Here is a 15,349-nt window from a genome sequence, read left to right on the forward strand (position 1 = left end):
GAAGCTGCGCCTGGGGGTCCATCTCACCATACTTGACGTAGAGAAGCTGTGCCTGGGGATCCATCTCACCATACCTGACGTAGGGAAGCTGTACCTGGGGGTCCATCTCACCATACCTGACGTAGGGAAGCTGTGCCTCGGGGTCCATCTCACCATACCTGACGTAGGGAAGCTGTGCCTGGGGATTCATCTCACAATTCCTGACGTAGGGAAGCTGTGCCTTGGGGTCCACCTCACCATACCTGACGTAGGGAAGCTGTGCCTGGGGATCCATCTCACCATACATGACGTAGGGAAGCTGTGCTTGGGGGTCCACTTCACTATACCTGACATAGGGAAGCTGTGCCTGGGGTCCATCTCACCATACCTGACGTAGGGAAGCTGTGCCTGGGGATCCATCTCACCATACCTGACGTAGGGAAGATGTGCCTGGGGGTCCATCTCACCATACCTGACGTAGGGAAGCTGTTCCTTTGGGTCCACCTCACCATACCTGACATTGGGAAGCTGTCCCTGGGGGTCCATCTCACCATACTTGATGTAGGGAAACTGTGTCTGGGGTCCACCTCACCATACCTGACGTTGGGAAGCTGTGTCTGGGGATCCATCTCACCATACCTGACGTAGGGAAGCTGTGCCTGGGGGTCCACCTCACCATACCTGACGTTGGGAAGCTGTCCCTGGGGGGTCCATCTCACCATACCTGACGTAGGGAAGCTGTGCCTGGGGGTCCATCTCACCATACCTGACGTAGGGAAGCTGTGCCTGGGGATCCACCTCATCATACCTGACGTAGGGAAGCTGTGCCTGGGGGTCCACCTCATCATACCTGACGTAGGGAAGCGGTGCCTGGGGATCCATCTCACCATACCTGACGTAGGGAAGCTGTGCCTGGGGGTCCACCTCACCATACCTGACGTAGGGAAGCTGTGCCTGGGGGTCCATCTCACCATACTTGACGTAGGGAAGCTGTGCCTGGGGATCCATCTCACCATACCTGACGTAGGGAAGCTGTGCCTGGGGATCCATCTCACCATACCTGACGTAGGGAAGCTGTGCCTGGGGGTCCATCTCACCATACGTGACGTAGGAAAGCTGTGCCTGGGGATCCATCTCACCATACCTGACGTAGGGAAGCTGTGCCTGGGGATCCATCTCACCATACCTGATGTAGGGAAGCTGTGCCTGGGGGTCCATCTCACCATACCTGATGTAGGGAAGCTGTGCCTGGGGATCCATCTCACCATACCTGACGTAGGGAAGCTGTGCCTGGGGATCCATCTCACCATACCTGACGTAGGGAAGCTGTGCCTGGGGATCCATCTCACCATACCTGACGTAGGGAAGCTGTGCCTGGGGTCCATCTCACCATACCTGACGTAGGGAAGCTGTGCCTGGGGGTCCACCTCACCATACCTGACGTAGGGAAGCTGTGCATAGGGGTCCATCTCACCATACCTGACGAAGGGAAGCTGTGCCTGGGGATCCATCTCACCATACCTGACGTAGGGAAGCTGTGCCTGGGGGTCCATCTCACCATACCTGACGTAGGGAAGCTGTGCCTGGGGATCCATCTCACCATACCTGACGTAGGGAAGCTGTGCCTGGGGATCCATCTCACCATACCTGACGTAGGGAAGCTGTGCCTGGGGGTCCATCTCACCATACCTGACGTAGGGAAGCTGTGCCTGGGGATCCATCTCACCATACCTGACGTAGGGAAGCTGTGCCTGGGGGTCCACCTCGGCTACTCACCTCAAACAATTATAACTCAACAAAAGGCAGTTCTCAGAACAATTACAAACTCCAACAAGAGACACACTTTGCACTTATTCATATCCGTAAACTTACTAAATATAAATGCAATTCATACTACTCTTCAATTTACATAATCACATTAGTAGTACTGAAAGCGGCTGAGCGCCGTATGCAGCTGAGCGCCGTATTCCCGAGTACCGTATTCCTGAGTGCTGTATTCCTGAGCGCTGTATTCCTGAGCGCTGTATTCCTGAGCGGTCTCCTTTTCACACCTTTATGCTAATGACCTTGACCTCGCCCTCTAGACCACCTCACCCTCGACCACCTCGCCCTCGACCACCTCGCCCTCGACCACCTCGCCCTCGACCACCTCGCCCTCAACCCCCACCCACGCCCCCCCACCCGCGCCCCCCACCCGCCCCGCCCTAGCGAAGACCCACCCGCCCTGGCTCCTATGTCGTGATGGGTCAAGATATGTTTTCAGTTGATGGTGATCATGTACTAAGTGTTTGTGTATTAGGTTTGTGTTCAAGTTTTTCTTTTTCTTTTTTTGCGCCCATGGGGAGGGAGTTCTTGGTTATAGTGATTTGAGGGAACTTCTATAAAATGGGTGTTAGCTGGTGATGCTAAACTTAGTTTCTGGTGATTTTGACGGTGTTTTGGTAGTATTCAGTGGTGATTTGGAAGTAATCAGTAGTGTTTTGGGAGTATTCGGAGGTGTTTGATGGTGTTTTTGAAGGTGTTCAAATGATGTGTAGAGTATTTTTTGAAGATGTTCAGTGGTGTTTTGGTGATGTTCAGAGTTGGTTCAAAGTTAGTCAGTGTGTTAGTTGTGGTAATGTCTCATGTCATATGTGTATGAGTTAGTTTTTTTTTTGTGTGTGTTAATGTTGCAAAGTCTGGAGAATGAGGGAGGAGTTTGGTGGATGAGATGTAATTTCGGTTAATGAAATATGTAAGTGTGAATGTAAATTGGTGAGTGAGTTAGAGAAGACAAAATGTTATGTGATCTTAGTAAAAGTATAGATAGTTTTAGTGAACTTCATTATGATGATGCTTTAAGAGAATGTGTACAAAAAATGTGTGATCTTAGTGGTGGGGTTATAGAATTTGGTAAACGTCTTGATTGTGGTGATCTAAGATATTGGAGATATAACAGGTTGAAACAAGTAGCTTCCTCTCAATAAGTTAAATGAAGTAAAAGTGGGGTGCGACGTCAAGTAAACACAGGATGGAGTGTGATGTCATGGGAGGTATCCCTATCTGTGCTGGTATGTGTTGGTGGTAGTGAGAGGAGTGTATTAGATATTGTATGGAGTTGGTGATTGTGATTTTTTGTGCGAATGTTTATAAAAATGAGTGGTCATTGATGATAGTTGATGGATGTCTTAGTTTTTTTTTGTGTGTGTGTACATGTTATGTTTTCAGTTGGTGGTGATCCTGCTGTAAGTGTTTCGGTGTTGTTTGGAAATGTTCAAAGGTGTTTTTTTGTGAGTATTCAAATGATTTATGAGAATGTTTTTTTTTGCGCTCATGTTATATAATAGTCTGAGGTGAGTGGGATCGTCTTGGTTATAGTGATTTGAGGGAATTTCTATAAAATTGGTGTTAATTGGTGGTGTTGATCTTAGTTTCTGGTGATTTTTAGTGTTGTTTGGGCAGTATTCGGTGCTGTTTTGGTAGTATTCAGTGGTGTTTTGGGAGTATTCAAAGGAGTTTGATGATGTTTCTTGAATGTGTTCAAATGATGTTTTTGGAGTAATCAAAGGTAATTGATGATGTTTTTGGTGTTGTACAAAGTAAAGTGTGGTGTGTGTGTGTGTGTGTGTGTTAGTGTTGGTAATGTCTCATGAAATGAGTGTATGAGTTAGTTTTTGTGTTACTGTTGTAAAAATCTGGAGAATGAGGGAGGAGTTTGGGGGGTGAGTTGTAATTTAATGAAATATGTAAGTGTAGATAAATTAGAGATGTCAAATCTTATTTGGGAGTAATCAAAATGTTGGCTTGGAAATGTTTCAGTGTTGTTTGGAAAATGTCCGAAGGTGTTTATGTGAGTATTCAAATGATTTATGAGAGTGTTCGAAGTAATCTGTGGGTTGTTCTGTAGTGAGATGATATAGGTTGTCGATGAGAGAATATTTCTTAAGAGATATTGAGAAAAGGTGGTCTCAAATGAAGATGTATGAGAGTGTTTTGAAGGTGTTCAAAGTAAAGTGAGTTGTCTGTGTGTGTTAGTTGGTCATAGAATTTTGTGAATATCTTGGTTACAGTGATTTTAGTGGATTTGAGATGGGTGATGAGATGCATTTATGGATGTGAAATGTGATTTTTGTGTTTGTTCTGAAGAGGTGTGTTGGGAGACGGGTGAGTGGGTGTGAAGAAATGTGGGTGAGATGGAGAGGGGTATGGGGAGGGTTGTATTAAAAATTTAATGAAATATGGGGGGATTTTACTGAAAATAAAGGTAATGTGTGAATATTATAAAAGAAATTATAGAAGTGAAAAGTTATGATACACTGGAAAAGATTGGAGTGTGTAGAAACATGTCGCAGTAGTTGGGTAGTGAGATTACTTGCTGTGAGTATAATATTAATTTATGTGGATACAAGGAGATGGGTATGGAGAGGATTTTATTAGAATTTTAGTAATGTAGGGAGGAATGTGTATTACATTTAAGATTCAGTAAAAGGAAGGGGAAAAATTTGCATCGAATAAATTGTGAATAAATTGGTAAGTGATGAGGGTTGTGGGTATTGTTGTCGAACTAGAGATATCGAAAAAGATGTTATAAGTGGGTTGTTGTTGTGACTTTTTCTGATGAAATTAGTTAAAACGAGAAAAAATTGTGGGTTGTGGGGTGTTGTGAGTTGTGGGTGTTGTGGGTGTTGTCGAACTAGAGATGCCGAAAAGATGTTATAAGTGGGCTGTTGTTGTGACTTTTTCTGATGAAATTAGTTAAAACGAGAAAAAGTTGTGGGTTGTGGGTGTTGTGGGTTGTAGGTGTTGTGGAATGTGGGTGTTGTGGAATGTGGATGTTGTTGTCGAACTAGAGATATCGAAGAAGATGTTATAAGTGGGTTGTTGTTGTGGGTGTTGTGGGTTGTGGGTGTTGTGGGTTGTGGGTATTGTTGTCGAACTAGAGATACCAAAAAAGATGTTATAAGTGGGTTGTTGTTGTGACTTTTTCTGATGAAATTAGTTAAAACGAGAAAAAATTGTGGGTTGTGGGTGTTGTGGGTTGTGGGTATTGTTGTCGAACTAGAGATACCGAAAAGATGTTATAAGTGGGTTGTTGTTGTGGGTGATGTGGGTTGTGGGTGATGTGGGTTGTGGGTGTTGTGGGTTGTGGGTGTTGTGGGTTGTGGGTATTGTTGTCGAACTAGTGTTGCCGAAAAAGATGTTATAAGTGGGCTGTTGTTGTGACTTTTTCTGATGAAATTAGTTAAAACGAGAAAAAATTGTGGGTTGTGGTTGTTGTGGGATGTGGGTGTTGTGGGTTGTGGGCGTTGTTGTCGAACTAGAGATACCGAAAAAGAAGTGATTCTGTTATAAGTGTTCGTGTGTGTTTGGATTGTGTTCATGCTGTTTTTTTTTTTGCGTTCATGTTATATCTTAGTTGGAGGTGAGTGTACTCATAGAAATTGGTAATCGTCTTGGTTATAGTGATTTGAGGGGATTTGTGTGAAAATGGGTGTTAGTCTGTTATGTTGATCTTAGTTTATGGTGATTTTGGTGGTGTTTTGACTGTATTCAGTGGTGTTTTAGTAGTATTCAGTGGTGTATTTGGGAGTACTCAAAATGATATTTTGGAAGTGTTTCAGTGTTGTTGTGATGCAGTTCAGATGGGCTTGTGAGGTCTCTAGGGAGACCTAATTATATGGTCACACCTGCCTTAGCAAATGTCGGGTAGTCACGCCCACGTCTGAGGTCTTTTGTTCTTAACGGCGTCAGACTTCGGCGTCAGGTCGTAACACGTGGTACATACCCCATTGGGGAGGGGGTACTTTGACTACGATATAAGCCCAGGGAACAGCGAGCAAAGAGGTTGTTGGTGACAGGTCCGGGGAGCGAGAGCTCTGGACAGCCGCGTGTGTAGTGGACCACGCATTGGGAATCTTGGGTCAGCTGGTCGGTGAATTAAGAGTGAGTACTAGTCCGTGTTACTGATAACATCTACCCTTCCCCCTGGTAATAAGTCTCATAGGTCAATTGTTATATTGTGTAAATTTCCATCAGGATATGTTGTATTCTAGCCCTTTTATGTTATTAAGTAAACTATAGCCATAGTTCCCATTTTTATTTGTACCTTCATATGCTATTCCCTATTCTGTTAAGCACTGGGATATACAGGAGACGTGCTCACTCGCTGGGATACCTCAGGTAGAGTGGGTAGAGGTCTCACATGGTGGCAGCGGTTTAGCGTTTATCATTAAACGCGGCTCACGTGCTTTACGACTGGTCGGTTTTTGCTATCAAAACCAAATATTAATTTCTTTGTGTCGCCTATCGTTTGTTTTACCGTTAACTGAGATCGTAACCTTAAGAATAAACCAGGACAATCCTACTCTTATGTTTGTCAGGTGGGTGATGACCAAATATAATTTGCGTAGCAAGACGTTAAATAGTGCAATCAGACGATCCAGTAGGATACAGGTGAAGTTCCTCGTGAACAGAATGGCAGAGGCTAACGTCAATGTTAGTGATCTCGCACCAGGCTCAAGTGAAGGGTCTAGCAACATGGTTCCACAGCAAGATTCAGCGATTAATGTTAGTGAGGGTATAAATAATCAAGAAAATGAGATTTCAGTGATAAATAATACTTCAGGGGTACATATGTCAGGGACAAACCATCCCCAGGCCCAAGGCTCAGGAACGAATATAGGTTCCACGGTGACCCCCAGTAGTACCACGAATACTATGGCCCCAGTGGTATCTAATACATCTACCACTGCTGTTAGCCCGGGAGTATCAACTTTACCAACCCGGGATGCTACTAACCCCATACCTCCGTATTTTAATAACCCAGGTAATGCTGACTATAGTATGTATCCTTATCTTAACTCTGTGCTTCATAGTGTTATTGCTCAAGTTATGAGTAACCCTCAATCCCCTATTGTTGTACCTGCTCCCCAAGTCCCTGGGGTAGCTGCCTCTCGGGTTCCCACTTCTGCGCCTGGTTCTACAGTTACTAGTATACCTAACCCCTCAGTAACCATAGCTTCCCCTGCTGTGTCAGGTGTTCACCTGCCCAATGCTGTTCCTGTAAATACTAACCAAACACCCACACGTGTAACTACAGCTGGGGAACCATTCAGTATTTCCCCGAATGGGTCCTTATCTAATATACCGGGACTCCCGACCCATCCCCAACTTCTGAGCCTCCAGCCTTCCCAGGTCAATCCTTCCCTAACCAAGCCACTCAACGTCCCAACGAACCCTATGCCTCAGCAAAAGATTTTATCTGGGGCATCAGCTCCAGATAGTAGTGTTGGAACCTCTATGTGTGGGACAGTAATTGTTGATAGGCCATATTTAGAAAATTTGCCGAAATTTCATGTAGAAGATTTGCCGAGGAATCCCATCGAAAGAAATATCAAAGTAGAAGCTTGGATTAAAAATATTGAGGCCATTTTGCTTAATATATCTGATGAAAAAATGAAAGTTTCACTGGGATTCAGGGCAATTGTAGATAACACAGCATCCATATTTAGTCTCCCACAATTTATTAACGTAAAGAACTGGAGTAATTTCAAGGATGCTATAAGATATAGGTTCCAGACGGCAGTATCAGTTGAAAATATCCATCGATACCTGGAACAATTGCAACTGAAGGAAGGACACACTCTAAGGGACTTCAGTTGTCTGGTATGGTCCAGGGTGGAAGATGTGAACGGAACTTTAAAATATAATGCAGAACAGCTGGAGCTTTATAAAAAGCAGGTATTTTGTGAAGGGTTGCCAGTCTGGATGAGAACTAGAGTTGCTATGGTACTAGCGATTAAAACCTTCGAAGAACTAGTTCAATATGCCATGTCTCTCGAGTCCGAATATGGTAGAGACAGAAAGGGAGATAGAATTGTTGCCTCAGAGAAAGTAACACCTGAGTCACCATATGTGGCGACAACCAATAATGAGAAGAAGTATATACCCCCGCACCGCAGGACAGGCGGTGGTGGGCGTAATAAACAGAATGCTCGGAGAACTAATCAATGCTGGGAGTGTGGCGGGATTGGCCATATTAGGGCCAAGTGCTCTAATTTTCGTTCCTAACTAAAGAAGAAGGTACAAGGTTAAGAAAGATAGGTCTGATAACCTTGTTACCAAAGATGAAAGACCTATGATTAAAATAAGAGTAAATGGAAAAAAATTGGTAGCTTTCATTGATACGGGAAGTCAGGTGTCAATAATTAAGTGAGATGTATGTAATAACTGGAGGGGTTGTAAAATAAGCAAAGCTAAGAGAGATATTACTGCTGTAAATGGTAATGATATTAATGTCGAGGGACAAACGGACCTGTACTTTGAACTGGGTGAAAGTTATAAAGTTCACGGTTGTTTAGTAGTGTCTGGAGTAAGGTTTCCAGGGGACTTACTCTTAGGTATGGATTTTCTCAGAAGGTTTGACTTCCTCTTGTCGTATGGCAAAGGAAGGGGAACCAGTCGGCTGATACTGCATGAGGTTTCCTTTCCAATAAAATTCATAGAACATCCTTCAATAGTAGCTTCTATGAGTAGGAGTAATAAATTATTCAAAACCCCATCTAAATCACTTTTTGAAGCGCAGTTACCTAATGTGAACTCTGCAGACGCAGATTATGCAGTTCATGTATTATATAACCAGGTATGTCCACCTAATACATTCAAATTTATTAAAGGTTCAGTGGGAAGGAAGGTCGAGCCAGGAAGTATCTTACAATTAGCGGGGAAGCTAGAATCCTTCCTGGTGCCTCATCATCTAGCCCAGGTTTCTGAGAAAAGACATATCTTAATACCAGTGATAAATCTGACAAGTAAAGCGTTAAGATTCAAGAATGGTAGAAGGTTAACATCAGCTGAGATTATCCCCAAAGTCTTAATTTTTGAACCTGACTCCGTTAAGCTACCTGCCCGAGGTAAACAATGTGGAGCACTTAATACCAGAGTCCCAGAAAGGGTAGTGACACCTGCCGCTCCCACCCAGAACGAAAGTAAAAGGGAAAAGACATTTAATGATGTAAATCTAAATCATTTAAAATGTTCTGAGAAGGAAATAATAAAGAATGCTTTAAGGAACTTTCAAAAGTTGTTTTCAATGGATGAAGGAGATATAGGCTTCCTGCCCCAGATTGAGTATACTATACCTAAAGGTGACAGTTTACCTGTCCAAACCCGTCAATGGAGACTCCCAGAAGAGGCTAAGAGAGTAATAAGGGAGGAATGTAATACCATGCTCCAGAACGATGTAATTGAACCGAGTTCATCACCGTGGCTCTCACCTGTAGTGTTGGTAAAGAAACCAGATAACTCTTATAGGTTCTGTGTGGATTATAGGAAAGTGAATGAATTAACAATAGCTGATAGTTATCCCTTGCCCCTAATCCAGAAAATTCTTGATTCATTTGGAACAGCTAAGTATTTTTCGACTTTGGACGCTAAGTCAGCTTATTGGGCCATCCCCGTTTCAGAAGAAGATAGAGAGAAGACAGCATTCTCAGATGGGGTCAGATTATACCAATTTAAACGAATTCCCTACGGGTTAAAAACCGCGCCCTCTAGCTTCCAAAGAGCTATAAACTTCATCCTCAGCCCTGTGTTGGGTAGACACTCACTAGCATATCTTGATGATGTGGTAGTCTACTCCCGGTCATTTCCAGAACATGTAGACAACCTTGTGGAGACACTAAAACTACTGGATAAAGCAGGATTTAAATTGAATGCATAGAAATGTATAATAGCAGCCACTAGCTTTAAATTTCTAGGCTTTCAGGTGAGCCCTGAAGGGATTCGCCCTGACCCTGATAAGTGTAAGGCAATATCTGAAATGCCAAGACCTAGAACAGCATTTGGAAATGTTCAAAGGTATTTTTGTGAGTATTCAAATGATTGATGAGAGTGTTTTGAAGGTGTTCAAAGTAAAGTTAGGTGTGTGTGCGTATTAACTTCGTAATATGTAAAATTGTGACTAGTGAATTAATCGAAAAGTGCTTATAAGTTGTAAGTGTTGTGGTGACTTTTTCTGATGAAATAGTTAAAACGAGAAAAATTGTGGGTTATGAGTGAAAACTGTGAGGTGTTGGTGGGAGTGTGAGGGTTTGGGAGGTTGGGGAGAAGGAGAGAGAGAAGGTTACTTCGTGGGGAGTGACCCGAGATGAAATAGTTAAAACGAGAAAAATGTTTAGACTTGAGGAGAGTGAATCTTTTGTAAAGAAATTGTGGATTGTTGTGGGTATTAACGAAAAAAATGTGGAACTATTTGGGTTATCCTGGGTTAAGAGCGAAAATGTGTAATGTTTTCCCTATGTTGTATATGTAATGTGTAATACTGAGATGGTGACGACGAAGAAGATCCAGAACAAAAAAGGAAAAAATTTTCTTCAGGAGAAAAATATGTTGATTTTAGTCAATGAATTGTACCTTTTTTCAATGAATTTTTTTTCTTGAATGTATATGAAATGCATTGGTTGTATAATAAATAATGTTATCCTGCATTTTAAGTTATTGTCTGCTCGACAAGATTCAGCCTGTGTGCGGGGTCATCACGTGACGTCACTGACATAGGGGGAAGTCGACAAGATTCAGCCTGTATGTGTAAGGTCATCACGTGACATCACTGACCGCCGAGTAAACACAGGTGGGGTGACATCACACTTGTTTAGACCTGTAGTAAGAGAAAGTACCATGCCAAATATTCCTGCCCCATAGGAGGAGTTCATTTGAATACTTACCCCCAGAGGGGAGAATCCAAAAACTTGATCCAAGGAGATGGAGTCTTTGTATTATCGAGAAAACCTTGATCCAAGGAGATGGAGGAGGAATATTTGGGGTGAAAGTGGGAGTCCATTTTGAATGCTTACCCCCAGAGGGGGGAATCCAAAAACTTGATCCAAGGAAGTAGAGCAGGAATATTTGGGGTGAAAGTGGGAGTCCATTTTGAATGCTTACCCCCAGAGGGGGGAATCCAAAAACCTTGATCCGAGGAGATCATAAGAAAATGAAATTAAAAAAAAATCGAAAAAAATTGGGATGGGGGTGAAAGTGGGTGGGGGAACCTCAAAAATTTGATCTGAGGAGATGGAGAGCACAAGAAAATGAAATTCAAAAAAAAATTTGAAAAAAATCGGAAAAAAATTCGGGGCGCGGGGGCGATCCGGACGACGCTGCAGAAGGCGCTGCAGAAGGCGCGGGGTGGGCTCGACGGACGGGCGCGATGGGCGAGGGCGGGCTCGAGGGAGCGGCGGGCAGGTGGGTCGGCGCGAGGGCAGGGCGGGTGGGGGCGCGTGGGGGGGGCCGTGGGTGGGGGTTGAGGGCGAGGTGGTCGAGGGCGAGGTGGTCGAGGGCGAGGTGGTCGAGGGCGAGGTGGCCGAGGGTGAGATGGTCGAGGGTGAGGTGGTCGAGGGTGAGGTGGTCTCGAGGGCGAGGTCAAGGTCATTAGCATAAAGGTGTGAAAAGGAGACCGCTCAGGAATACAGCGCTCAGGAATACAGCGCTCAGGAATACGGCGCTCAGGAATACAGCACTCAGGAATACGGCGCTCAGGAATAAGGCGCTCAGCCGCTTTCAGTACTACTCACATTGTTACACTGTAACGCTAACACTGAACTCAAGAAATTCCCAGAACACTGTAAGAGAACACTCAAGCGTCACACCAAAAACAAAGAACACTCAAGCGTCACACCAGAAACAAAGATCAACATGATATACCTCGTCTTCCACTGATCATCTACAGAAATTCTATGCAAATTAATGACCAAAGATGTGTAATAACTTGAGAGACGAGTTGAAGGATTGCAACAATCTTACTCAAATTAAAACTTAACTATAACAAGCAGTGTGTGCCTAACTATTGACGTTAAATAACTTACCTCATCTCTCTTTGTTAATACCTTCCACTGCTTGTACTGACTTTCCCATACCACCGTTACTTCTTCAGTATTCTCTAATCAACTTTGTTACTTAATAATTATCTCCAGCTATCTCTATATCCAACAACTTCAACCAGAACAACGGCTTCTATAACATAGTTGAACCACTTGCCAAGAAACTTCTTCATCGCTATCCCACATAAGAAGACTTAAGAAATCGTAATGACACGATTGCAAATAAACCATACCCCCGGCCGGGATTGAACCCGCGGTCATAGAGTCTCAAAACTCCAGCCCGTCGCGCTAACCACTAGACCAGCTAGCCACAATAAGATTCATCCAACTAGGTATATTTCTACACCATAGGAAGGTTAGCACAGGCACCTCTGTGACCACAAATGCAAGTTTTTACAGACGAATCTCCAGCTAGCGTGGCCGTGACGAACTCTAGCTCAAGTCCCTTCACTGCCGTCAACATGACTTAAGAAATCGTAATGACACGATTGCTGGCTAGCTTGTCTAGTGGTTAGCGCGACGGGCTGGAGTTTTGAGACTCTATGACCGCGGGTTCAATCCCGGCCGGGGGTATGGCCCACATAAGAACATAAGAATGGAGGAACACTGCAGAAGGTCTACTCATATACTTATCCAATCTCTCTTCCAAGCTAACCAAGATTTTAGACTCTATAACCCCACTCAGAAGATCATCTTATGCAGCATTCTCAACCTGACTATAAATACTCTCGTACCTTCGACCCCAGGTAGATCTGTTTGTGACTTGAAAAAGCTCACTGTGTGGGCAAAACGTTGCCAATAAAAGATCACATTATACTGCATATGTGTTTATACTTCCATTGTGTCGGTATTTTACACCATTTATTTCTCATGTCTCTTTGTTAATACCTTCCACTGTTTGTACTGACTTTCCCATACCACCATTACTGCTCAGTATTCTCTACTCAACTTGGTTACTTAATAATTATCTCCAGTTATTGAAGTATATTATTAAATGTCGTCTAATGTTTAAAAAGAATTATCCGAAAATGTATTTTATTTGACCAGTCTTTAAATCCTGTTTCGTGTTGACATGTATTTTATGATCCACTTTTAATCTACTCTTAGAATTGTATGTTTGTCAACTTCATTAAAATTAACGTGTCTTTAATAATATTTTTGTATACACATATGTGAAATGTGTCTATTGTGTTCTATTTGAAGTTTTATTTTTCTTGAAATGCCCAACAGCCTAAGTGTCTCCCTGAGTACTGTCAAGTGTCTCCCTGAGTACAGTCAAGTGTCTCCCTGAGTACTGTCAAGTGTCTCCCTGAGTACTGTCAAGTGTCTCCCTGAGTACTGTCAAGTGTCTCCCTGAGTACAGTCAAGTGTCTCCCTGAGTACAGTCAGGTGTCTCCCTGAGTACTGTCAAGTGTCTCCCTGAGTACAGTCAAGTGTCTCCCTGAGTACTGTCAAGTGTCTCCCTGAGTACTGTCAAGTGTCTCCCTGAGTACTGTCAAGTGTCTCCCTGAGTACAGTCAAGTGTCTCCCTGAGTACTGTCAAGTGTCTCCCTGAGTACAGTCAAGTGTCTCCCTGAGTACTGTCAAGTGTCTCCCTGAGTACTGTCAAGTGTCTCCCTGAGTACTGTCAAGTGTCTCCCTGAGTACTGTCAAGTGTCTCCCTGAGTACTGTCAAGTGTCTCCCTGAGTACTGTCAAGTGTCTCCCTGAGTACAGTCAAGTGTCTCCCTGAGTACAGTCAAGTGTCTCCCTGAGTACTGTCAAGTGTCTCCCTGAGTACTGTCAAGTGTCTCCCTGAGTACTGTCAAGTGTCTCCCTGAGTACTGTCAAGTGTCTCCCTGAGTACAGTCAAGTGTCTCCCTGAGTACTGTCAAGTGTCTCCCTGAGTACTGTCAAGTGTCTCCCTGAGTACTGTCAAGTGTCTCCCTGAGTACTGTCAAGTGTCTCCCTGAGTACTGTCAAGTGTCTACCTGAGTACTGTCAAGTGTCTCCCTGAGTACAGTCAAGTGTCTCCCTGAGTACTGTCAAGTGTCTCCCTGAGTACAGTCAAGTGTCTCCCTGAGTACAGTCAAGTGTCTCCCTGAGTACTGTCAAGTGTCTCCCTGAGTACAGTCAAGTGTCTCCCTGAGTACTGTCAAGTGTCTCCCTGAGTACAGTCAAGTGTCTCCCTGAGTACTGTCAAGTGTCTCCCTGAGTACAGTCAAGTGTCTCCCTGAGTACAGTCAAGTGTCTCCCTGAGTACTGTCAAGTGTCTCCCTGAGTACTGTCAAGTGTCTCCCTGAGTACTGTCAAGTGTCTCCCTGAGTACTGTCAAGTGTCTCCCTGAGTACAGTCAAGTGTCTCCCTGAGTACTGTCAAGTGTCTCCCTGAGTACTGTCAAGTGTCTCCCTGAGTACTGTCAAGTGTCTCCCTGAGTACTGTCAAGTGTCTCCCTGAGTACTGTCAAGTGTCTACCTGAGTACTGTCAAGTGTCTCCCTGAGTACAGTCAAGTGTCTCCCTGAGTACTGTCAAGTGTCTCCCTGAGTACAGTCAAGTGTCTCCCTGAGTACAGTCAAGTGTCTCCCTGAGTACTGTCAAGTGTCTCCCTGAGTACAGTCAAGTGTCTCCCTGAGTACTGTCAAGTGTCTCCCTGAGTACTGTCAAGTGTCTCCCTGAGTACTGTCAAGTGTCTCCCTGAGTACTGTCAAGTGTCTCCCTGAGTACTGTCAAGTGTCTACCTGAGTACTGTCAAGTGTCTCCCTGAGTACAGTCAAGTGTCTCCCTGAGTACAGTCAAGTGTCTCCCTGAGTACTGTCAAGTATCTCCCTAAGTACTGTCAAGTGTCTCCCTGAGTACAGTCAAGTGTCTCCCCGAGTACAGTCAAGTGTCTACCTGAGTACTGTCAAGTGTCTCCCTGAGTACAGTCAAGTGTCTCCCTGAGTACAGTCAAGTGTCTCCCTGAGTACTGTCAAGTGTCTCCCTGAGTACTGTCAAGTGTCTCCCTGAGTACAGTCAAGTGTCTCCCCGAGTACAGTCAAGTGTCTACCTGAGTACTGTCAAGTGTCTCCCTGAGTACAGTCAAGTGTCTCCCTGAGTACAGTCAAGTGTCTCCCTGAGTACTGTCAAGTGTCTCCCTGAGTACTGTCAAGTGTCTCCCTGAGTACAGTCAAGTGTCTCCCCGAGTACAGTCAAGTGTCTACCTGAGTACTGTCAAGTGTCTCCCTGAGTACTGTCAAGTGTCTCCCTGAGTACAGTCAAGTGTCTCCCTGAGTACAGTCAAGTGTCTCCCTGAGTACAGTCAAGTGTCTCCCTGAGTACAGTCAAGTGTCTCCCTGAGTACTGTCAAGTGTCTCCCTGAGTACTGTCAAGTGTCTCCCTGAGTACAGTCAAGTGTCTCCCTGAGTACAGTCAAGTGTCTCCATGAGTACTGTCAAGTGTCTCCCTGAGTACTGTCAAGTGTCTCCCTGAGTACTATCAAGTGTCTCCCTGAGTACTGTCAAGTGTCTCCCTGAGTACAGTCAAGTGTCTCCCTGAGT

At 44.4% G+C, this 15,349-nt stretch overlaps 1 protein-coding gene across 1 annotated transcript in view; it reads right to left on the minus strand.

Annotated features, from left to right (window-relative positions):
• The window catches only part of LOC128687452 (uncharacterized), a 269,873-nt gene that overhangs the window by 31,642 nt on the left and 222,882 nt on the right, over positions 1–15,349 (minus strand). The window contains exons 21-26 of the mRNA XM_070083864.1: positions 11,633–11,688; positions 11,158–11,520; positions 1,375–1,747; positions 661–1,333; positions 368–513; positions 1–326 (exon numbers count right to left, since the gene is read on the minus strand). The exon at positions 1–326 is cut by the window's left edge and continues 52 nt beyond it. Coding sequence (XP_069939965.1) covers positions 1–326; positions 368–513; positions 661–1,333; positions 1,375–1,747; positions 11,158–11,520; positions 11,633–11,688 — 1,937 coding nt within the window. The remainder of the gene's footprint in view (positions 327–367; positions 514–660; positions 1,334–1,374; positions 1,748–11,157; positions 11,521–11,632; positions 11,689–15,349) is intronic.

Source organism: Cherax quadricarinatus, chromosome 11 (genome assembly GCF_038502225.1).
Source record: "Cherax quadricarinatus isolate ZL_2023a chromosome 11, ASM3850222v1, whole genome shotgun sequence".
In the NCBI taxonomy this organism is placed as follows: domain Eukaryota; kingdom Metazoa; phylum Arthropoda; class Malacostraca; order Decapoda; family Parastacidae; genus Cherax; species Cherax quadricarinatus.